Source organism: Staurois parvus, unplaced genomic scaffold, assembly GCF_062004578.1.
Source record: "Staurois parvus isolate SC_StPar_1 unplaced genomic scaffold, SC_StPar_1.0 ptg000155l, whole genome shotgun sequence".
NCBI classification, from domain to species: domain Eukaryota; kingdom Metazoa; phylum Chordata; class Amphibia; order Anura; family Ranidae; genus Staurois; species Staurois parvus.
This window is the reverse complement of record NW_028317951.1, coordinates 29,414,267-29,439,467: the sequence shown is the minus strand read 5'-3', so window position 1 is coordinate 29,439,467 and position 25,201 is coordinate 29,414,267. Positions and strand designations below refer to the sequence as shown.

Genomic DNA, 25,201 nt, shown 5'->3' with positions numbered 1-25,201 from the left:
ATGGGAAATGTGAGGAAGTAATACTTTATTAGAAAAAGGACTTGTGTAATTGTCCACCAGATTATAATGAAAAATAGGTGTGTTTGTACTATCCATCATCTAAGAAATGTATAGAAGTTAGAACTATGATTAAGAGGGCTGTGGCACTTCAGACAATAAAACAAGCCATATATAGAGTACATGTGGTACACCTGAATGGCTCCCAATGCTACCCCCTCCTCAATCTGCTGTTATGCTGCTCTGGAGTCCCTTGCAAGCGGTCAGTATAGACAAGCTGCATTTATATTTTTGTTATGTATAATGACTACTAAGCCGCATTCATTGGTATATTTTTTTATGTGTGGCTGGAGTTCAACTCTAAATAATTTATTTTCACTTTATCTGTAGATATAACCATTCCCCTCTTGTACTTCTTGCTACTTAAAAGATCAAGGATCCAGTGGCTGCTGGCCAGTTTCTCATGCTCGCTGGACTGCTTCAGGGATGTTTATCCTGCTGGCTGGGGGCAGTTAATATATGTTACTTATTTGTTTTCTGCCACACTAACATTAATTTATATCTAGCACAAAAGTAAACAAAAAAATAAATAAGTATGTATTGCATGTGACGTTGTGGGTTAAGACTAGATTCACACTTGTGCAGCCTGCAGTCTGCGTGTAGGGGTGGTGTCCCGTACCTGACCGGAGGCTGTAATAGAGAGGGCTCCCCTTACGGCTAAGTGTAGTGCGCCCCTGGAGGTGGAAACAGGAGGTGCAGTGCCCAAAGAAGCACGGGTTGCCAGGGGTGTTGCTGCTTGGAAATACCTAATGAGATGGGTGCTCCAGTTGCAGAATGAGTTTCTCCAGAGAGCACGTGGATCCTGGAGGATGGGTAGAGTAGTCAGTAGCCAGAGCCAGGATCAATATGGAACAGCACACAGGAGCAACTTCAGGATCAAGCCAGGGTCATACACAGAGTAGTAGCAGACAGGAGCAAGGTCAGGATCAAGCCAGGGCCATACACAGAGCAGCAGACAGAAACAAGGTCAGGATCAAGCTGGGGTCATACACAGAGCAGCAGACAGGAACAAGGTCAGGATCAAGCCAGGGTCATACACAGAGTAGTAGCAGACAGGAGCAAGGTCAGGATCAAGCCAGGGCCATACACAGAGCAGCAGCAGACAGGAGCAAGGTCAGGAACAAGCCAGGGCCATACACAGAGCAGCAGCAGACAGGAGCAAGGTCAGGAACAAGCCAGGGTCATACACAGAGCAGCAGCAGACAGGAGCAAAGTCAGGAACAAGCCAGGGGCATACACAGAGCAGCAGACAGGAACAAGGTCAGGATCAAGCCAGGGTCATATACAGAGCAGCAGACAGGAACATGGTTAGGATCAAGCCGGGGTCATACACAGAGCAGCAGACAGGAACAAGGTCAGGATCAAGCAGGGTCGGTCTGACAGCTCATGGGGCCCCCGGGCAATAGGGGATCATGGGGCCCCTGTGTCCTTGCCCACACTCAAAGCACACCCAAAAAAAGCCTATAAAAGGTACCAAGGGCATTTCATGGGGTCCCCTACTGACCCTGGGCCCTCAGGCAATGCCCGAGTGCTCGAATGGTCAGTCCACCCCTGGGACCCCTGGTGTTACTGAAAGGCTCTCTTGGGTGGAGGAAATGATGGGGCAGGGGTATTGTTGGTCACTGTCAGGATCTCTCCATTGGGGGGGAGGGCGTCTGGTGTTGGTCCGTGTAAGGCTCTCTACACCAGATAGGAGGGGTGTCCGATTTTTGTGTTGCCTAGGGCAGCACAAAACCTAAATACACCACTGCGTATATGAAGCCTCACAGAAGTGGGTCTTTATCCGTGGGACCACATACACTCTCCGGCCACTTTATTAGGTACACCTTGATAGTGCCAATAAACTATCCCCCACACCATTACACCACCACCACCACCAGCCTGAGCCATTAATACAAGGCAGGATGGATTTATGCTTTCATGTGATTTACACCAAACTCTGACCCTACCATTGGAATGTTGCAGCAACCAGTGTGCCCATTCTCCTCTGACATCAACAAGGCATTTTTCTCCACAAAATTGATGCTCACTGGATATTTTATCTTTTTCGGACCATTCTCTGTAAACCCTAGAGATGGTTGTGTTTGAAAATCCCAGTAGATCAGCAGTCTTTTAAATACTCAGACCAGCCCGCCTAGCACCAACAACCATACCACATTCAAAGTCACTTAAATTCCATTTCTTCCCCATTCTGATGCTCGGTCTAAACTTCAGCAAGTCATCTTCACGACGTCTAGATGCCTAAATGCATTGCGTTGCTGCCATGTGATTGGCTTATTAGCAATTTGTGTTACCAAGCAATTGAACAGGTGTACCTAATAAAGTGGCCTATGAGTGTATATGTGTACTTGTGTTTGTGTTGGGGGTGCACTGCAGAGCACTCTCCCAGCATAGAAGCTGGGCTCTCACTGAGGTCCCATACTTACCATCAGGAACTAGAAGCCCCGGTTCCCAATCACCTGGTTGCTGTAATAGCTTATGATTGGCTATCACAGTGATCAGTAACTGTACAGCCCACACCTGTTTTTCTTCTCTTGAATGGAGAAAAAGATACATTGTATCTGTTTCTTCGTGATAGAGGAAAAAAGTGTAAATAAAACAGGATGTGTAAAAATAATAATAATAATAAAAAAAAAAAGGTTTGATCTAGGTCAGTGGTGGGCAACCTTTTTTTTCAACTGAGCCAAATCTCGCCAAAACCATGATTGAAATTTATTTTGAGAGCCACATTTTTAAAACTGAAAATACATCTCCCATATAGTAATTCATCCCCCATAGTAATTCATCCCCCATATAGTAATTCATCCCCCATAGTGTAATTCATCCCCCATAGTAATTCATCCCCCATAGTAATTCATCCCCCATATAGTAATTCATCCCCCATATAGTAATTCATCCCCCATATAGTAATTCATCCCCCATAGTAATTCATCCCCCATATAGTAATTCATCCCCCATAGCAATTCATCCCCCGTATAGTATTTCATCCCTCGTATAGTATTTCATCCCCCGTATAGTATTTCATCCCCCGTATAGTATTTCATCCCCCGTATAGTATTTCATCCCTCATATAGTATTTCATCCCTCATATAGTATTTCATCCCCCATATAGTAATTCATCCCTCATATAGTATTTCATCCCTCATATAGTATTTCATCCCCCCATATAGTATTTCATCCCTCATATAGTATTTCATCCCCCCATATAGTATTTCATCCCTCATATAGTATTTCATCCCCCCATATAGTAATTCATCCCTCATATAGTATTTCATCCCCCCATATAGTATTTCATCCCTCATATAGTAATTCATCCCTCATATAGTATTTCATCCCCCCATATAGTATTTCATCCCCCCATATAGTATTTCATCCCCCCATATAGTATTTCATCCCTCATATAGTAATTCATCCCTCATATAGTATTTCATCCCCCCATATAGTATTTCATCCCCCCATATAGTATTTCATCCCCCCATATAGTATTTCATCCCTCATATAGTAATTCATCCCTCATATAGTATTTCATCCCTCATATAGTATTTCATCCCTCATATAGTATTTCATCCCCCATATAGTATTTCATACCCCCATATAGTATTTCATCCCCTCATATAGTATTTCATCCCTCATATAGTAATTCATCCCTCATATAGTATTTCATCCCTCATATAGTATTTCATCCCCCCATATAGTATTTCATCCCTCATAAAGTAATTCATCCCTCATATAGTAATTCATCCCCCATATAGTATTTCATCCCTCATATAGTATTTCATCCCCCCATATAGTATTTCATCCCTCATATAGTAATTCATCCCTCATATAGTATTTCATCCCCCCATATAGTATTTCATCCCCCCATATAGTATTTCATCCCTCATATAGTAATTCATCCCTCATATAGTAATTCATCCCTCATATAGTATTTCATCCCTCATATAGTATTTCATCCCCCCATATAGTATTTCATCCCCCCATATAGTATTTCATCCCTCATAAAGTAATTCATCCCTCATATAGTATTTCATCCCCCACAGTACTATTCCCCCCCCCCCCCTTCTAGTAAGCCAAGTCCCCCGTGTCAATTCACTTACCTTTTGCGTTCCTCTCGCTGTCTTCCCGCGCCGTTCGGGTCTTCAGGGCGGACTGTGAGAGTAGCCTAGCTCCCCTCCCCTCACGTTCGGCACGCTGCCCCGCCTACACACATCCTGACAGCCACATCCGCAGGCCGGATTAAAAGGTCCGCGCAGACTTTTGGGGCTGCCAACCGAGAGGAGGCAGGGGAGCGGCCGACCGAGAGGAGGGAGGGGAGCAGGCGCCCGGCACACAGAAGAGCCACATTAGACTGGGTAAAGAGCCGCATGTGGCTCGCGAGCCGCGGCTTGCCGACCACTGATCTAGGTCAATGTCAGGGTTAGGGTCCAAATCATGGTTAGAGTCAAAGGTCAGGTTTTATGTAGTATAAAAAAGTAGCAAAATGTGCACTATTGTTTCTGGGCCCTACCATAGGTACATACAACAAATAAAATACACATACTGTGTGGTGTCAGGAGCATGAGAATTTACTTTAGGTTGTTTTTTGGTTGTTGGTTATAGTAATAGCAAGAGATATACAGCAAAATTTAAAACATTTTTTTTTTTACAATTTCGTGTCAGTTTTCCTTTGATATTAAAAAAGTCAGACAATATGCATTACCATTTACCCAAAAATTAAAGCCCAATTTGTCCTGAAAAAAAAAACAAGGTGTAACTCAACTGGATACACTAAGTAGTTGCGATGATATCTACAGTTTTACTAACACATGTAAAACCTGCAAAACTGAAGGAGTTAAGCTAGCCATACACAGCTAGATTTCTCTCTTTCAGCTCCATTATGTTTGAACCATGAATGGCTAACAGTAGTGGCCAGTGGAAGTAAAAAATGGCTCAGTGTCTTTGGTCAGAGGAAGGAGGAAAAATGCCACAGCTGATGTCAGTGGAAGGAATAGTGCCCCATCAATGATTGATAGGGAGCCAAGGGTGGATTAAAGGCAAGAAATCCAGCTCACTGGCTGCAGTTTGGAGATCACTGCATTACATTGTTAGGAGTTTATACAGTTGCCTAAAGATCTTTTTTCATTTGAAAAGCATTTAGATTTGTACATACCTCCCAACTTTCTTGGATGGGAAAGAGAGACACCTATTAGCAAAATATAGTCAAAGTTCACACCCCTGCCACATGCTCATTACATGGATAAGTAATGGAAATGATTGGTTAAATCCACAAATGCATTTCCACCACTACTGTTAGTCACTCCTCTCTGCTCTGCCCCTCCAGTGCCCACTGGAGTGCCGGGCTGGAGAGGGGGCAAATGCAGCTGGCTTCAGTTCTCAGTCACATGCTGTGAGCTGGAGCCATCTGTCAATCAGGCAGTTGGGTGGATCCCGACAACATGGTCGGGATCCTTCCAAAGCCTGGAGTGGCTCTGCGACATCAGCCGACAGCAGGCTTTAGCTAACTGGGTCATAGCAGTGCAAAAGTAAGTGCACTCCTACGACCCAGAAGAGAAATATGGCTAAAAAAGCTTTGACCATACTTCTCTTTTCACTGTGTTTGAAATAAGGATTTTGCTACTAAGCATTTTTTTTTGTCTTTCTTTAATCAGTCAGGTATTAGTGATAATGAAATGCCTTCTTTGCAAACTCGAAGACCCATGTCATTTTAATGACCATTCAAAGTGACCCTGTGCCAAATGATAAGCCACAGATTTGGACTTTCTTCCTTTTGATTTCTAATATTTGAATGCCAAAGTAAATGATGAGGCAGAAATTTTAGAGTTCAGCCTTGATTTTGCCAGGAGCATCGCTGATTTTCGAGCTGCCTTTAGGCCTGTTACACAAAGGAGTAAAAAATGCTGAGTTTGTTATTGATCTAAAATGAGGTGCATTGTTGTCTATGGGGCATTGCATGGGACATTGTTGTCTATGGGACATTGCATGGGACATTGTTGTCTATGGGACATTGCACACAGCTGAGTAAAGATCAGTAATACAGGGTTGAGTACAGAGCAATAAAACAAAAATAGCAGTAATTTACTCACATGTTTACTCATTTACTTCTTTACGTGAGTATATCACAATACTGGCAATGAAGAAGAATTTTACTCATCTATGCTCGTCTATACAAGCCAGATGACTAGTTTCTGAGGCACTGTAGATTGCTGGTGGTGGGTACTCATTCTACAAGGCTGCGCCCCCTCTAGAGCTGGCCTTACGCTAATAGAATTTCATTCAAAATTTTTGGTTTTAACCGCTTAAGGACCACCCTATAGCAGATATACTGCTACAGGGCAGCACCTGTAAGCAGAATCACGTATATATACGTCATTTTGCATTTCTGGGTAGAGGGCATGTGCCCTACCTGCACCGCCATTCACGGCCACAGGTGTCAATCAGCGGGTCCCGGACAGTAATTACCCGCCAGCGCCCGGTGATTATCTCCGACAGGGAGGAAGATTGTTTTGTTTACAAACAATCTTCCTCCCTGTCAGCCCTAGCGCACTTCTCGGGATGGCTGTGCACAGTACAGCCATCTGGATCACTCCCAGCACACAGTTAACCCTTTGATGGCCCCTCACATTAACCCCTTCCTGCCCAGTGCCATTAGTACAGTGTCAGTGCTTTTTTTAGCACTGATCACTGTATTGGTGTCACTGGGGTGTCAGTGACACCAAGTTAATTCCCCCCCAGTGTCAGAATATCTGTCACAGTCCCACAGGCCCGCTAAAAGTCGCTGATTGCCACCATTACTAGTAGAAAAAAAAATCCCATTATCTATACCACCATTTGTAAATGCTATAACTTGTACGTAAACCAATTAATTTACATGTTTTAGGATTTTTTTTTGTAGCAAAGACATATCGCAGAATACATTTTGGCCTAACATTATGACAAAATTAGATTTTCTAAATTTTTTTACTGGACATGTTTAATAGCAAAAAGTCCAAAATATAGATTTTTTCTCAAAATTGTCGGTCTTTTTTTGCTTATAGCACAAAAAATAAAAGGCACAGGCAATCAAATACCACCGAAAGAAAGCTTATGGGAAAAAAAAACTACGTAAATTTAATTTGGGTGCAGGATTGCATGACCGCGCAATTGTCAGTTAAAGTAATGCAGTGCCATAAAACAAAAAATGGCCTGGTCATGAAGGGGGGTAAATCCTCAGGAGGGCAACAATTTTCTAATCATTAGTGGGGTTGAATACTATTAATTTCTGACCTCAGAAAATTCAAAGAAGCAGGATGAAAATTTTTTTCTGGAAGGGACACATTTGTAACAGTGAACTGGCAAATACAAATGCTCCTGCACTTGGGGATGGACTCGACGCAGGCTACAACCACATTAAGAATGTCCTGGAACATGCACACCTTGCTGCCCTCAATAGACCGGGGAAATCCAAATATACCGAATGAGGAAAGAACAAACCAAGGGTGCACAGGCCTAGTGCATTACCATAAAAGAAATAAAGTAGGTGTTGTACTCACAAACGACAATATAGTCAAGGCACGTCATAAAAGAACAGCTGGGTCAACACCACGCTGAGTAACAGTCCACAATAGGGAGTGTAGACATCCAATAGGCTGACATATTTCAAGGGCTCTGAGGAAAAGGCAAGTCCTCGAAACGCATCAGCCTTTTGGATGTCTACATTCCCCATTACGGACTGTTACTCAGCGCGGTGTTGACCAAGCTGTTCTTTTATGACGTGCCTTGACTTTATTCTCGTTTGTGAGTACAACACCTACTTTATTTCTTATTAAACATTTTTTATGGTAAAGCACTAGGCCTGTGCGCCTTCTGGTTGTTCTTTCCTCATTCACATTTTTAACAGTGTATGTGGTTTCTGTTGAGGAAAGTCCATACATTCCAAAACTTAATATTAAAATCAAACTAAATTTTGAAGTAAGACATTTGATAAGTCATCGAATGCACTGTGAATTTTTGTACAAATTTACGTAGGAACATTCGCTTGACAATCTGCTAATGTATGGCCAGCTTTAGATGATAGTAGCCATATGAAATACTGCGCAATTGGATCAAGTGACAGATTACCGTATTTTTCGCTCCATAAGACGCACTTTTTTCCCCCCAAAAAAGGGGGGAAAATGTCAGTGCGTCTTATGGAGCGAATATAAAGCGGCCGGTCCGGTATTTCTGCCGCCACCATGTCAGAATACCGGGCCGGCCACTCAGCTGTTCTCTCCTGCAGGGCCTTACCTGTTCCTCGCTCCAGCGCTGCACAGTCTTCCCGCGCTGGCTTCTGTGACCGCCGGGTGCCCACTGCGCATGTGCGATGCCATTCACAAAGCGCAGCGCTTCTCGCGCATGCGCAGTGGGCACCCGGCTGTCACAGAAGCCGGCCCTGGAAGAAGAGGGAAGGACAACTCCGCGGAAGTGGGAGCGGGTACCTGTCAAATTCAGGTACCCGCTCCCCCTCCCTCCCCAAAGGTCAGCAGTCTCTGGTCATTCCCTGCACTGTCTGCAGTCTCTGGTCATTCCCTGCACTGTCTGCAGTCTCTGGTCATTCCCTGCACTGTGTCCGCAGTCTCTGGTCATCTCCTGCACTGTGTCTGCAGTCTCTGGTCATCTCCTGTACTGTGTCCCCAGTCTCTGGTCATCTCCTGTACTGTGTCCCCAGTCTCTGGTCATCTCCTGTACAGTGTCCGCAGTCTCTGGTCATCTCCTGTACTGTGTCCGCAGTCTCTGGTCATCTCCTGTACTGTGTCCGCAGTCTCTGGTCATCTCCTGTACTGTGTCCGCAGTCTCTGGTCATCTCCTGTACTGTGTCCGCAGTCTCTGGTCATCTCCTGTACTGTGCCCGCAGTCTCTGGTCATCTCCTGTACTGTGTCCGCAGTCTCTGGTCATCTCCTGTACTGTGTTCGCAGTCTCTGGTCATCCCCTGTACTGTGTCTGCAGTCTCTGATCATCCCCTGTACTGTGTCTGCAGTCTCTGGTCATCCCCTGTACTGTGTCTGCAGTCCATTGGTTCAGAATATTTTTTTTCTTGTTTTTCGCCTCTAAAACCTAGGTGCGTCTTATGGTCAGGTGCGTCTTATGGAGCGAAAAATACAGTAGGTTATTATGCGTATTAGTTCATAACACATCTTACTGCTACAGGCTTGTTTTAGTGTTTCTTCAATGGAAGTTTCATATTTGGTGAAATATATGGCAGTGGAGCTGTGTTATTTTCCCTACAACATTGGGACAAATCATGTAACTAAAGAAAAGTCAGAACTGCCTATCACTCATTTCATTTTGTTTTAGTAGCTGTAGAGCAAAAGCAGGTTAATATTTCTAAAAAAATTGCTAAAATTCTTGCAAGGTATACAGCAGACCTTCAGCAAAACTAATTTTGTTTTCAGATACTGCCAGTGGAAGCATGATATGCATTAAAAACATGATCGCTCAACTCTCCATGTTGTAACATGGTAATGATTAACCTTATCTGAAATACAGCATACAGATCAGTGATTGATCTTCTTAGGCTGACCTGAACTTTATCCTATACTTATTATTAAAGTCATTGATGGAAGATATCAACATGAACTCAAGGTGACAACTGAAAACCTACAAGAGCATTCAATTGTAATCACTTCATTAGTAAAGTGAAGTCCTATCATAGGTATGTGTTTAGAATGGCTCCTTACAAGTAATATCATTCACATTCAGGATTTAGTGCTTGTCTTCTGTTCAGAGATCCTTGTTAGGTGATATGTCATTTAGAAACGTTCCATTTAAAATGGCAGTTCACATGTGTGTTATATTAGACTTTAATACTCTTATTCCTGAGCTACTGCATATTTCAACAAAGTATTTATCAAAGTACACCTTGCTTCACCTAAGCAAGCTCTATTTCACAAGGAGCTATGCTAAGGTGCGAGGTGCATTCACCCACAAGCACCAGTCTGAAATATTCTAAGTACACCAAACTGAAATCTGATGTTATGGTTTACTGTAGGTTCAGACTTGTGGGTTTCAGTGCGTTTTCCAGTTTGCAGAAATGCACTACAGTCCATTTAACGTGGTTTCCTATGGATCTAGTTCACATCTGTGTGTTTTGAGCCAGTGAGTTTTTTGGAGAGGGTCCAGGATTTTTTTCCCGCAGCAGATTGCATTTTGCGTGTAATAGACATCAATAGACCCGCACCAAGAACACAAGTGTTGCGTTTTAGATGTGTGTGTTGTGTTTTTTTTTTCCATCTGGCAGCCATAAAAAGTACACTACTCAAAAAATTAAAGGAACGCTTTTTAATCGGAGTATAGCATCAAGTCAATTACACTCCTGGGATATTGATCTGGTCAGTTAAGTAGCAGAGGGGGTTGTTAGTCAGTTTCAGCTGCTTTGGTGTTAATGAAATTTACAAAAGGTGCACTAACTGGGCAACAATAAGACGACCCCCAAAACAGGAATGGTTTTACAGGTGGAGGCCAATGACATTTTTTTCTCTACTCATCCTTTTTGACCGTTTTTCACTAGTTTTGCATTTGGCTAGGGTCAGTGTCACTACTGGTAGCATGAGGTGATACCCGGACCCTACAGAGGTTGCACAGACAGTCCAACTCCTCCAGGATGGCACATCAATATGTGTCATTGCCAGAAGGTTTGCTGTGTCTCCCAGCACAGTCTCAAGAGCATGGAGGAGATTCCAAGAGACAGGAAGTACGTAGAAGGTCCTTAATACATCAGCAGGACCAGTATCTGCTCCTCTGTGCAAGGAGCAACAGGATAAGCACTATCAGAGCCCTACAAAATGACCTCCAGCTGGCCAGTGGTGTGAATGTCTCTACCAAACAATGAGAAACAGACTTCATGAGGGTGGGCCTTGTGCTCGCTGCCTGGCACCATAGAGCTTGAATGACATTTGCCATTGAACACCAGAATTGGCAGGTCCACCACTGGTGCCCTGTGCTTTTCACAGATGAGAGCAGATTCACCCTGAGCACATGTGACAGACGTGAAAGGGTCTGGAGAAGCCGCGGAGAACGTTATGCTGCCTGTAACATCATTCAGCATGACCGTTTTGGTGGTGGGCCGGTGATGGTCTGGAGAGGCATATCCATGGAGGGATGCACAGACCTCTACAGGCTAGACAATGGCACCCTGACTGCTAGTAGGTATTGGAGTGAAATCATTGGACCCGTTGTCATACCGTATGCTGGTGCAGTGGCTCCCGGTGCACGACAATACCCGGTCTCATGTGGCGAGAGTATGCAGGCAGTTCCTGGAGGATTAAGGAATTGATACCATTGAATGGCCCCCACGCTCGACTCACCTAAATCCAATAGAACACCTCTGGGATATCATGTTTCGGTCCATCTGACGTCGCCAGGTTGCACCTCAGACTGTCCAGGAGCTCAGTGATGCCCTGATCCAGATCTGGGAGGAAATACCCCAGGAAATTTCAGAAAAATGGACTAGCCTGCTGCATCATTTTTTCACTTTGATTTTAGGGGTGTCTTTGAATTCAGTCCTCTGTAGGTTGATAATTTTCATTTCCATCAAATGATGGGCATCCTTATGTTCCTAACACATTACCCAGTCCATATCAGTATAGATATCCAGCATATTTTTCCCCATTGAGATCTGATGTGCTTTCAAAGTGTTCTTTTAATTTTTTTGAGCAGTGTAGAATCCTGGCATATGTGTGGCTTTCCAAATGCTTCATTAAAGTCACTTAATGTAAAGTATGATTAGACTTCCCTATAATGACAGAGGTGTTTCCCTTAGCATCTGAAATGCAAATCAAGTACCCTATGGCAGATGTCACATGTTTCCACTTCTCCATGCCTGTCTAAGTAGGGACCCCTGCCCTCTTTGCACTACATGATGTAATAAGTGCCTTAGGACATCAATGTTCTATCTCAGAATAAGAGGCAAATACAATACAAAACAGATGTGTCATCTGACTGTTTAAATAAAGATGTACATCACTTTAATAGCAAGATCAATAAAATAGATCCTTACATTGTGCATATGCCATACACAAATAATAAAGCCTTCTTGTCTCTGGACAGAATTTTGTAGACAGCAGACTGCATGCACTAAAAATGTAGACATTTATTGATCCATGTCATCTATCAACCATAGGTTATATTTCTTTTATAGTAGTGTATGTGTAGATGTTTTTGTTGAGATAAAATTTAAAGTTAATGTAAAATGTACATCTCAGCAGCCACTAATATACTAATAATAGTACATGTTCAGTTAAGTACTATGTGCAAGGCTTTCTTTCTCAGAGAATAGGTGCAGGAACTCACCCTTCTGTGTCACCCCTTACAGAGGACTGAATTCAAAGACACCCCGAAAATCAAAGTGAAAAAATGATGCAGCAGGCTAGCCCATTTTGCTGAAAATGGCCCCCACGTGCCTGTATACATGCCTGACAATGTCGGGGCATGCTCCTAATGAGACGACGAATGGTGTTCTGGGGTATTTCCTCCCAGATCTGGACCAGGGCATCATTGAGTTCCTGGTCAGGCTGAGGTGCAACCTGGCAGTGTTGGATGGACCAAAATATGATATCCCAGAGGTGTTCTATTAGATTTAGGTCACATGAGTGTCCATTCAATGGTATCAATTCCTTCATCCTACAGGAACTGCCTGTATACTCTCTTCACATATGACCAGGCATTGTCGTGCAATAGGAGGAACCCAGGACCCACTGCACCAGCGTAGGGTCTGGCAGTGGGTCCAATGATTTCATCCCGATACCTAATGGCAGTCAGGGTGCCATTGTCTAGCATGTAGAGGTTTGTGTGTCCCTCCATGGATATGCCTCCCCAGACCATCACTGACCCACCACCAAAATGGTCATGCTGAACGATGTTACAGGCAACAAAACATTCTCCACGGCTTCTCCACACCCTTTCACGTCTGTCACATGTGCTCAGAGTGAACCTGCTCTCATCTGTGAAAAGCACAGGGTGCCAGTGGCAGTTCTGCCTATTCTGATGTGAAATGCCAGTCGAGCTCTATGATGCTGGGCAGTGAGCACAGGGCCCACTGGAGGACGTCGGGCCCTCAGGCCGCCCTCATGAAATCTGTTTCTGATTGTTTGGTCAGAGACATTCACACCAGTGGCCTGCTGGAGGTCATTTTGTAGGGCTCTGGCAGTGCTCATCCTGTTCCTCCTTGCACAGAGGAGCAGATACCGGTCCTGCTGATGGGTTAAGGACCTTCTATGGCCCTGTCCAGCTCTCCTAGAGTAACTGCCTGTCTCCTGGAATCTCCTCCTTGCTCTTGTGCTGGGAGACACAGCAAACATTCTAGCAATAGCATGTAATGATGTGCCATCCTGGAGGAGTTGGACTGCCTGTGCAACCTCTGCAAAACTTGTGAAAAACAATCAGAAAAGATGAGTAGGGAAAAAAAATGTAATTGGCCTCCACCTGTAAAACCATTCCTGTTTTGGGGGTTGTCTCATTGTTGCCCATCTAGTGCAACTGTTGTTAATTTCATTAACACCAAAGCAGCTGAAACTGATTAACAGCCTCCTCTGCTATGTACAGTAACTGACCAGATCAATATCCCAGGAGTTTAATTGACTTGATGCTATACTCTGATTAAATAGTGTTTCTTTAATTTTTTTGAGCAGTGTATATTAGAGGGCAGTATAAAGTCAACAGCATGAACTGCACTGTAGGTAGGACAGAGAACCTATTTGTTCCTAGTTCTGTATAGTACTTGCATGATAAAGATTCTGAATGACTGTTTGCATGGACAGGCTTTGGGGAAAAATATGACATGAACACATAGTTTTTTCAGAGTGAATTTACAATTCCACTGGTAACATGGTAGAGACTATTTAGGTATCTGCATGCTTGAACTCCTGGTTATAGCATAGACACGGAGTAATATTTGTGAGCCATTTATTCCAAACTGAATGCAGCTGTTTCAGGTTTGTCTGTCTATCAGCCCAGTGGATGGACAACATGGTTACTATTGAGAAGAAAATGGAAAAACTGAAACATTTTTACCAGTCTGGAGTCATGTAAATTGGTGATCGGCCCATCTTTGAGTACCCAATGTCCTGGAGAGCTAAACATACACTCCAGATCAGGGGCGGACTGACCATTCAAGCACTCGGGCACTGCCTGAGGGCCCGTGGTCAATAGGGGGCCCCATGAAATGCCCCTGGTACCTTTTTTATAGGCTTTTTTGAGTGTGAGCAAGGACACAGGGGCCCCATGATTCCCTATTGCCCGGGGGGCCCCATGAGTTATCAGTCCGCCCCTGCTCCAGATACAGATCATGCAGCATTGAATAGGAAACTAAATTAAAAATACATCCCACTGTGTTCCTATCTAAGTGACCATTCTTAGTTATCAAGATCAAACACATTTACAGTGGAGTGCTGTAGGTGCTCCAAATCAACTGCAAGTGCCTTTTTAGAAAAGAAACCAAATAAGCCAGGGAACACTGTCACCTGCATAAACCTGCATGTCACCATCCTACATTCATGATAACCTCTTCATCCGTGATGGTCCCAACCAGATGATCAGCTATTCAGTATTAAGTAGTGTCCAGTACACTTAGATGTCTTCTTCTACTACAGTAGCTTGCAAGCTAAAAATTTTAAATAAACCTCTTTTGCTCTAAAGTGCAAATTGCTATACTCTCACCGGCCACTTTATTAGGTATACCTTGCTTGTACCGGGTTGGACCCGCTTTTGCCTTCAGAACTGCCTTAATTCTTCATGGCATAGATTCAACAAGGTGTTGGAAACATTCCTCAGAGATTTTGGTCCATATTGACATAAGTTACTGTTGCCTTTCTATTATCTCAAACCAGTCAGCCTATTCTCCTCTGACCTCTGGCATCAAAAAGGCAAAGGCATTTTTGTCCACACAACTGCTGCTCGCTGGATATTTTCTCTTTTTCTGACCATTCTCTGTAAACCCTAGAGATGGCTGTGCATGAAAATCCCAGTAGATCAGCAGTTTTTAAAATCCTCAGACCAGCCCATCTGGCACCAACAACCATGCCATTTTCAAAGTCACTCAAATCCCCTTTCTTCCCCATTCTGGGGCAGCACAGTGGCTAAATGGTTAGCACTTTCGCCTGGCAGTACAAGGGTCGTTGGTTTGAATCCCAACCATGACACCACCTGCCTGGAGTTTGCATGTTCTCCCTGTGCCTGCGTGGGTTTCCTCCGGTTTCCTCCCACACTCCAAAGACATGCTGGTAGGTGAATTGGATCCTGTCTAAATTGTCGCTAGTATGTGTATGTATGAATGCTAGTTAGGGACCTTAGATTGTACGCCCCTTGAGGGTTAGGGACTGATGTGAATGTACAATATATATGTAAAGCACTGCGTATATTGATGGTGCTATATAAGTACCTGAAATAAATAAATAATTCTGATGCTCAGCTTGAACTTCAGTAAGTCGTCATCATCACGTCTAGATGCCTAAATGCATTGAGTTGTTGCCATGTGATTGGCTGATTAGCAATTTGTGTTACCAAGCAATTTGTAAAGGTGTACCTAATAAAGTGGCCAGTGAGTGGCATGCACGCGCATGCCACCCTACACGTGCCGCCACTGGGGGCTACAGCTGTCGATCACCAGGTCTCAGCCAGAGATTCCCCGCCAGCACCCGGTAATTCCCCACCAGCACCCAAGGAACACTGACAGGGGAGAGGTCTGTATGTAAACAGCACAGATCTCTCCCCTGTCAGCACCAGCATGCTGCTTTGTATTGCTCTGCATAGCAGAGCAATACAAAGCAGCATACTTACTAATAAAGCAGCACACAGCACAGTGTTAACCCACAGTGTAACCCACAGTATGAAACAGACACAGTACACAGTTAACCCTTTGATCGCCCCAGATGTTAACCCCTTCCTGCCCAGTGTCATTAGTACAGTGTCAGTGCTTTTTATTAGCACTGATAACTGTATTAGTGTCACTGGAGATGTCAGTGGCAGTTAGTCAGTTCCCCCCAGTGTCAGAATGCCCGCCGCAGTCCCGCTATAAGTCGCTGATTGCCACCATTACTAGTATAAAAAAAAAGTAGATGCTATAACTTTCACGTAAACCAATTAATTTACACTTATTGGGATTTTTTTTTTAGCAAAGACATATAGCATAAAACATTTTGGCCTAAATTTATGATGAAATTAGCTTTTTAAAATTTTTTACTGGACATGTTTTATAGCAAAAATTAAAAAAAATATTTTTTCAAAATTGTCCGTTTTTTTTGTTTACAGTGCAAAAAAATTAAAAAACACAAATACCACCAAAAAAACCTCAATTTATGGGAAAAAAGGACATAAATTCTATTTGGGTGCAATGTTGCATGACCGTGCAATTGTCAGTTAAAATAATGCAGCGCTGTATCGCAAAAAATGGTCTGGTCATGAAGGAGGGTAAATCCTCTGCAAGGCAAGTCGTTAAATAACAAAGTGGCGGACCACCCGATGATGTCACCAGATGAATCCGCCTCCCCTTGTGACGTCATCGACCCAGCATGCCCCAGTCAATGACATCACAACAGGTGGAGTCACCCGGCGATGTCATCGGATGGCCACGCCCCTTTGTTATCTAAGAACTGTCAGATGGCGGGAGCCTTCGTCAGGTGTGCAGCTCTTTTTTTTGTTCGAGATGCCGGCCAGCGTTCATCGTCATTGAGGCTGGATCTACTTCGGGGGACATTTATTTATTTATTAATAAAGGACTTTTCAAAAAGTGGTGTTGTATTTTTTCTCATTTTTTAAATTTTTTTGGTGAATGAGTAGAATTACTATACAATCCATACTCATTCACATACGGGGGTGGGCTGGAATATGTTACTATTGGTCTGGGTTACTATTGGTATTCAGAAATTTGGATACATCCGAATATCCGAATAACCAAAAAGTCAGATTCAGACCAAAACGAATAGCACACATCTACTACCAATGATTAACTTCTTTTTTTAAGCTTACTTTTCTACCTATGTTTCTCTAATCACTTTCTGTTTTTAATTTCTATACTGTAGCGCAGTCCTCTGCCGCAAATGTCCTGCTCTCTTCCTTTTCACTTCTTTAAGCAGGCCATACATGGGTTGAATTCCGAACGCTTTTTCAATCGAAAACGTTGCTCATTCTGTCATCCAATGGTGCCACCAATGATTTAAAAAATCGGTCAGTTTTTCACTGATTTTCCAACATGCCCGATAAAAGAAATGGGGAGGAACCACTAAACAGAGCGAAAATCGGTCAATTATTCTTAAGTCCGATCTTTGAACAAAAAATAGTTTGGAAATCGACCCATGTATGGCCAGCCTAACTCTTAGCATTACTTTTGACTGCACCTCCACGCACATCACCTTCTTATCAGATCACATCTGTTACCACTCAACCAGTTGAAGAGCTGTTGGTTGTCTTTTTTCCAGAAGCTCTGGAAACATCGAACTCATTCCAACCTAGTGCATGTGGTGTATACAAGGAACCCACGTCTAAAGTGACAGCTGCCCTAGGCATCCAAATGGAGGCCAGAGATTTAGAAACTAAAACGAACATGCAAGGTAATTGTTTTAAAATACAATTTCTAAGTGAAATTTACAGTAATTTTTTAGCAGGCTGTTAACATAAATATTTATACAGTTATTTCAGTTATATTCTCTGAAATTCAATAACTTGCTGCCACACTAATATATTGTATGTCTAATATATTGTATGTACACTCACAAGCCACTTTATTAGGTACACCTGTTAAATTGCTTGGTAACACAAATTGCTTTTCAGCTAATCACATGGCAGCAACTCAATGTATTTAAGCATCTAGACGTGGTGAAGACAACTTACTGAAGTTCAAGCTGAGCATCAGAATGAGGAAGAAAGGGGATTTAAGTGACTTTGAATGTGGCATGGTTGTTATTGCCAGATGGGCTGATCTGAGTATTTAAAAAACTGCTGATCTACTGCGACATCTCTAGGGTTTACAGAGAATGGTGCAAAAGAGAGAAAATATCCTGTGAGTGGCAGTTGTGTGGACACAAATGCCTTGTTGATGTCAGAGGTGAGAGGAGAATGGGTAGACTGGTTTGAGATGATAGAATGGAAACAGTAACTCATGTCAAAATGGACCAAAATCTCCGAGGAATGTTTCCAACACCTTGTTGAATCTATGCCAAGAAGAATTAGGGCAGTTCTGAAGGCAAAAGGGGGTCCAACCCGATACTAGCAAGGTGTACCCAAAAAAGTGGCTGGTGATTAACAGAATACACAATCTCGATATGACTGAACAAATCAAATGTCCATTATGCTTCTGTTAATGCCAAAGGCATTTCAGGTTAAAATTCAGAAAGATTAACTAGACAAATTGATTTTCAAAATGTTTATTTTTCTGTTTCATGTGTACAGACCTGAAGCGCCAGAGCAAATATTTTTTCTGGCATCATTCTGCTAGATTTATACATATATATATAAGAATTCTGCCATACAACCACCACCCTCAAGCTCGCAGACCGCATCAAGAGACGCACAAGTGGTAGTGTGGCACCATGAGGCTGCTATTGGCCACTTTGTTCCTGGCTCAGTCGCTCCTGTGCTCAGCACATGTAGCCCCTCCTAATAGTCCAGTTTTGAACTGTGATGATGATGAGGCCCATCAGGCAGCTTCAGAAGCAGTTCGTTACACCAATGCACATCACCATCATGGATACTTGTTCACTTTAAACCAGGTTAAAAAAATTACACCTCTTCCTTCGGTAAGTCTTGCATTTAAAGTAGTTGCTTCATTTTGTACATTTCCAGTTTTTTTTTAATATGCAAAGTGTGACTACATTGCACAAGGACAGTAGATTAGGTTCTTTTAGCTCTGTAGTTTTCAAAGAACAGTCTGTGTTGGTGTCAGTGGCGTCCCGAGGCAGGTGCGGGGGGTGCGGTCCGCACCGGGTGACACCGACTGCACGGGGTGACACTGGACCCGCTCCACAAAAAGGTAAGTTGTAAAACAAGCCGACAATCCCCGCAGGATGGATCCAATCCATCCTGCGGGGATCGTCGGCTTTCTTTACAACTTACCTTTTCTTGGAGCGGGTCCGGTGTCACCCCATATAGGTTGCATGCGGACGATCCTGCACTGTGACACCGGTGTATCGGCAAGATGTGTCTCCCATGTAGATATGTCCTCCTGAAGCAACTGCGCATGTCCCGGTTTCAGGCACGATCAATCGATGATAGAACTACTGCTATCATCGATTGATCGTGCCTGAAACCGGGACATGTGCAATTGTCCCGGACCCACTCCAAGAAAAGGTAAGTTGTAAAGAAAGCCGACGATCCCCGTAGGATGGATCGGATCTGCGGATTGAGCATAATGGATCGGAGTCTGATCCATTATGCTCAATCCGCAGATCCGATCCATTCTGCGGGGATCGTTGGAGGGGGTGTCACCAAGTGTTACCACAACGGGTGACATCAACCCTAGGGACGCCTCTGGCTGGTGTAAATCATTTTGTAAATCTTGTTTAAATCACGTTTTAAAAGCAAAAACAATCTGTGCTGTTTAATAAGACCTAGAGCAATGTGCAATGTGTATAACCCATAACACATGATCAACAATTATCTTTAAATTCTCACATTATAGTAAACTGATGAGTTGTAAAACTATATGGGCACTGTTTTTACAAACTTGTAGTAGTTATATATTTCTGATCATTTATATCCACTACTCAGCTGTTTACTGACCCACAACAAGGTGCAAGACAGAAGGTCCAACCACACGTGTTGCATACTTGTTTCTAGTCAGTAAGTCGAACAATCATTCAGTGACCACGAGAATCTAGATTGTCCAATCATGCATTTAAAGTTTAACCTTTTCCAGAAATAGCCTATGCAGTCAGTCGAATAGTAGATATTAAAAATCCATGCAGCTTTGGAAAAGAATCATTCATTTTATTGTTTCACCTGTATGCCATTTTGGGTCCCCTTAGAAACCTGGCTAAAACCTAGTTAGCAACCACCACATTGCAACAAGTCAGAACATGGGGATTGCTAACTAGGAGTTTTATTATAGTGAAAAGTATACTTTATGGCGCCACTCCAAGCTGTGGATGGAAGGAAAAAGATCACCCCACCAGCAAGTGAGAAGAGGGGAGCATGAGTCCGAGCAATCCCAGGGTCAGCCAATACAAGTGAAGGGATGGATGCTTCTCAACCGTCCCCAGGAGTCCAATGTTAAGGAATGGCCTCAGCCACATTTCTGGCCACACCCTCTGATGCGTTTCAACCTCTCAACTGGGGCTTCAACACACCTCTGTGACCAAGCCTCGGTAGGGGGCGAAACGCGTAGGAGTTTTTTCAGCCAGGTTTCTGAGGAAACGCAAATGGCCTACAGGTTAAAAAATTGAATTAATTATCATTTTACAAAGCTGTACAGACTTTTAATATATACTGAGGCCTTTTGACTATATTGGCTATTTTCTGTAAAAGGTGAACCTAGCCAAACAATAGTTATTGGGTTAAAAATCCAAAGCAGTCAGTCACCTTTGAATACCAACCAATCGTTCCTCCCAAGACCTCCTGCTGTCTAGCTCCCTTGTTACTTCCTCCCATGCTCTCCTCCAGGACTTCTCCAGAGTCACTCCCATCCTCTGGAACTACCTTCCCCAATGTGTCAGGCTATCTCCATCTCTGTCTACTTTTAGACGATCCCTGAAAACTCATCTCTTCAGAGAGGCCTATCCTGCCCCACCTAACAACTGTACATGTATTTTTTCCATCAGCCCATCCCCCCACAGTTGTTACCTTTTGTATCTCTCAACCCTCCCTCTTAGATTGTAAGCTCTATTGAGCAGGGCCCTCTGAATCCTCCTGTATTTTCATTTGTATTGTAAATGTACTGTCTGCCCTTATGTTGTAAAGCGCTGCGTAAACTGTTGGCGCTATATAAATCCTGTATACTAACAATAGTAATAATCTGGTTATTAAAGACAGAACAATTATCCCCTGATCCAGACAAAATCAAGGGCAATTATCTAAAGCTGGTGGTCTATGTTATTCCTATTTGTAGGATAAGGCCAGCCATATATGGGTTGATTTTCGTATGATTTTTCATTCGAAAATCAAACCTAAGAATAATCAGCTGATTTTTGCTCTGTTAGTGGGGCAATGGCTTCAGACGATTTTCATGGTTCCTCCCCATTTTGTTTATCGGGCATGCTGGAAAATTAGTGAAAAACGACCGATTTTCGAAATCATTGGTGGCACCGTCGGATTACAGAATGAACAATGTTTTCGATCGAAAAATCATTCGGAATTCGACCCATGGCCTGCTTAAGTCTGTAAACACTTCAAGTGTTATTATAAAAACTGGTCATAGCCATTAGTATATTGATTTAATTTCTGCTTGTTTCTTTTATTGTAACAATGACAAACTTGTGTTTATTTTCTTTACTCTTTTAAGCATGGGACCGAACAAATATATCTTTTTGAGATAGATATGTTGGAGACTGTATGTCCACATGTGAGTTCAACACCAATAGAACAATGTCCTGTGAGACAGAAGATTGAACAGGTATGTTTTCATCAATCTGAAATGGATGCCATGCAGAGCTCCACGGTATTGAGATTATTTTAGAAGCTAAACATGATATCCATCAACACCAATTTATTGGTCTGTTGCTGTAAGCGAGTGAACAATGATCTACGAATTAAAAGCAGAACTCCAATGTTAACTTCAGTCTTGCACATCTACACAGTCTCCTCTCCTGCACTAAAAATGTTTACTTACAGTGAACATCTAGTATGCATTTTCAGAATAAAATTTGGTGACACCCTATTTACTATGCCTACTACTAATGAGGTTAGGACGGGAGAAGTAGCGGACAGGACTAATAACACTGTATCGAATGGTGGACATGGCCAAATTGTTTTTAAAACTGGGAGCTTGAGCCTACATATTGAGTACAGGGGTCAGATGTATGTAATATACATTGTGCAGGTATCAAGAGTATGTAACACAGAGTGTGTGTAATTTATAGTGCAGGGGTCAGGCGTATGTAATGTACACAGGACAGAAGTCAGGATTATGTAACGTACATAGTAAAAGGGTCAGATGTAAGCATTGTAGAGAGTGTAGGGGTTGGGAATGGGTATTACACAGAGTGCAGGGGTCAGGTGTATGTAACATACACAGTGCAGGGGTTCGAAGTATATAGAGCACAGTGCACAGCACCTCCAATGATTTATTTCACAACCACCGCCTCCTGCATAAGACAGTAGTACTTTCTATGCACACACAGTGTATACACATATACACAATGTTTGCATATACCACACTGTATATATTACCCTAGTTATTCATCCTCACCTTTGATTATTCCTTTTTAGTAAATTATTATACTGTATATTAGATATTTCCAGAAGCCAGGAGTTTCCATGTACAGGGCACGATTCTGTGGCAGCCACCATCACACATAACCAGACTGAAAATATTCTGACCAGCACAAAACTCTTTATAGTTTGTGTCCCCTCAGCTAAGTTACAGTCTCCAACTTCTTGAGTGAGCTCTCCTTGTTTGACATAGTGTATGCTAGATGATCTCCCATGCATGTTTATGCGCATCTTCTACCTCTTCTGAGCCCCAGGTTTGGGCTGCATAGTTGGGTTTCAGTGGAAACTGAAATCCAGGTTGTTGCCTTTGTACATATTAGCCAGCAGCTGAGAGAAATTAAAACAGGGAAAACAGCAGAGATTTCAGTTGGGGCGGGGCTTGGATGCAGAATCCTTGGAGATGGCCTCTGCTTTCAGGACCTGGATCACCTGCTGGTGGCACTGTGGTTCCCAGTGCTGAAGGCGTAATTCTGGTGGCTACCAGTGGGTGTCTCCCATTAGGACCTGATGGTGTCTGCAGAGAAGGTATATAACCTCTCCTTTGATTTCAATCTTTGCTTCAGTGGTATGTAAGAGATACCAAGTGCAGGTATTCACCAACAGCAGAGATGACCAGACCGGTGAGCTACTCTCAAAGAAACAGTAATCAGACCAAGCATGATCTACGTAAGATTTATTAATAGTGAAACAAAACCCCATCCAAAAATAGCGAACAATATATAAGGCACATGTGAAAATATAAGTGAACAGTAACCAAGTGACAGAAAACCTAACTAACAAACTTAACTATCATATAATATATACAAACAAAAAGGAATCTCTGAATAACAGGATAAAAATGGAGGTGCAAGAAACAGTCAGGAGAGAGGAACTAGGACTGGGATCAGGAACAAGGGGAGTAAATGAGAGGTTGCAGGGTAGAGGATCCGGGCAGGAATAACGGTCAGGAAAAATCAGCAAACAGGCATCTGGCTAACAGGCAAAACAATGAAGCAATGGTGCAAATGGGGAGGGGTTATATGCATTCCCAGCAGTCAGCATCAGGTGGAGCCTAATTACTGGGATCTGTTAGTTGCTGGAAGACACCTACTGGCCATGGGAACTGTGCCCTTCAGATCAGGAAACCTCAGTGCCACCAGCAGGTGATCCAGGTCCTAACATGTGTGCTGACTCTGTAGGGTCCTAGATGCTAGACAAGAGGAATATAGAGCACAGACAAACAAACACTACAGTTGCAAGGGACTCACTTTAATAAATAGCGACACATTTGGGGAACCTTTTTTCTGGGGAGAGCCTTTTGAAACCAGGGCCTGTCCCTGGAAATCTGGGGTGTCTGGTCAACTTACATTAACTAGATCTCTCATCATTTCTTTGCTGGATGCACAGCCTTATTTAGCCCTTTCCCCCAAAATCTTGGGGACACTCCTTTCACAAGCCTTCCTTGAGCACAGTGTGGGTGACACGTTTGCATGTGTTTACTACTTCTCATTGTCATTTGAATGATATTCATCCACACAGTTCAAGATTTTCACATGGAGATGGGACTTTTCAATATGGACTTTTTTAATGTACTTGTTAATTCATATGTATGATACGTTCACTTTGCAAAGTTTTTAATTGAGTTTATTTATACTTTTTGTGGATACATTCACTTATTTTTGACCTAACAGATGCATTTTTAGTTTGATGGGGTAATACCTGGGTTTGCCCCATAGTTTTATTTTAAGCATTTGATATATTTTAATGTTTGATTAATCCCTGTACTAGGATTTTGTGTTAGCTGCTTAGTCACGTTAGGTTTTGGAACTAGCACACATTTTGTACACATTTTACATATACACATTAGGCAGCAAACTGCTATTTTTCAGGAGGAACTCAAGACAAAAATATATTTTTTCATCAAGATGAATCTTAGGTATAATGAAAATTTCTAGATGTTCCCAATAACATAGCAAATCTTCACTTTTTGAGTTCAGGTGTAATGATGGGCTGAATAACCCCTGTTCGATTTGCAGTTGAACATTCGAACCTAACGAAAGTTCAATCACGAATTTCGAACAGGGACAATTTACTAACACAGGGACACTATTAATCTGAGTATGTGGTAAGATACCACACAGCTACTAAAATACCGCATGAGTTATATCATTAAGTCATGCGGTATTTTAGTAGTGAAAACATTCTGTAATGTTTCAGCTGTCAGAGGGGTACCCTGCTGACAGCTGAATGTAAATAGAATTGGCAGCATTGCCCGGCAATTAAAAAAATGTTTAAAAAAACAGTGTGGGGTTCCCCCTCCCAACCATACCATACTTCAGGTCTAGTATGGATTTTGAGGGTAACCTCCACACCAATATTTTTTAAAGCATGCAGCCCGGCAGGTCAGGAAAGGGGGGGGGTGAGCGAGCCCCCTCCTCCTGAACCATACCAGGCCACAACCCGTCAACATGGGGGGGGGTGCTTTGGGGCACCCTCCCCAAAAATCACTTTTTTTCCTTGTTGATCGGGACAAGGGCCTCTTCTTCACAACAGTGGCCAGTGGTTGTGGGGGTCTTCAGGCAGGGGGCTTATGAGAATCTGGAATCCCCTTTAACAAGGTGGCCCCCAGATCCCAGATCCCAGCCCCCATCTCATTCACAAAAAAAAGGGAAAAAAAAGTGTAGTGTAAAAAATGACAGAAGACAGTCTTTGACAAGTCCTTTATTAAAAACAAAAATAAAAAAACTGTCCCACGAAGTAGATCCAACATCAATCACAATGCCCGCCGCCACCCCA

At 42.9% G+C, this 25,201-nt stretch overlaps 1 protein-coding gene across 1 annotated transcript in view; it reads left to right on the top strand.

Moving 5' to 3' along the window:
* The first annotated feature begins 18,547 nt into the window (after window positions 1-18,547).
* The window catches only part of AHSG (alpha 2-HS glycoprotein), a 28,468-nt gene continuing 21,814 nt past the window's right edge, over window positions 18,548-25,201 (top strand). The window contains exons 1-2 of the mRNA XM_089675598.1: window positions 18,548-18,798; window positions 21,498-21,608. Of these exons, the coding sequence (XP_089531724.1) occupies window positions 18,592-18,798; window positions 21,498-21,608 (318 nt within the window). The 5' untranslated portion in view covers window positions 18,548-18,591. The remainder of the gene's footprint in view (window positions 18,799-21,497; window positions 21,609-25,201) is intronic.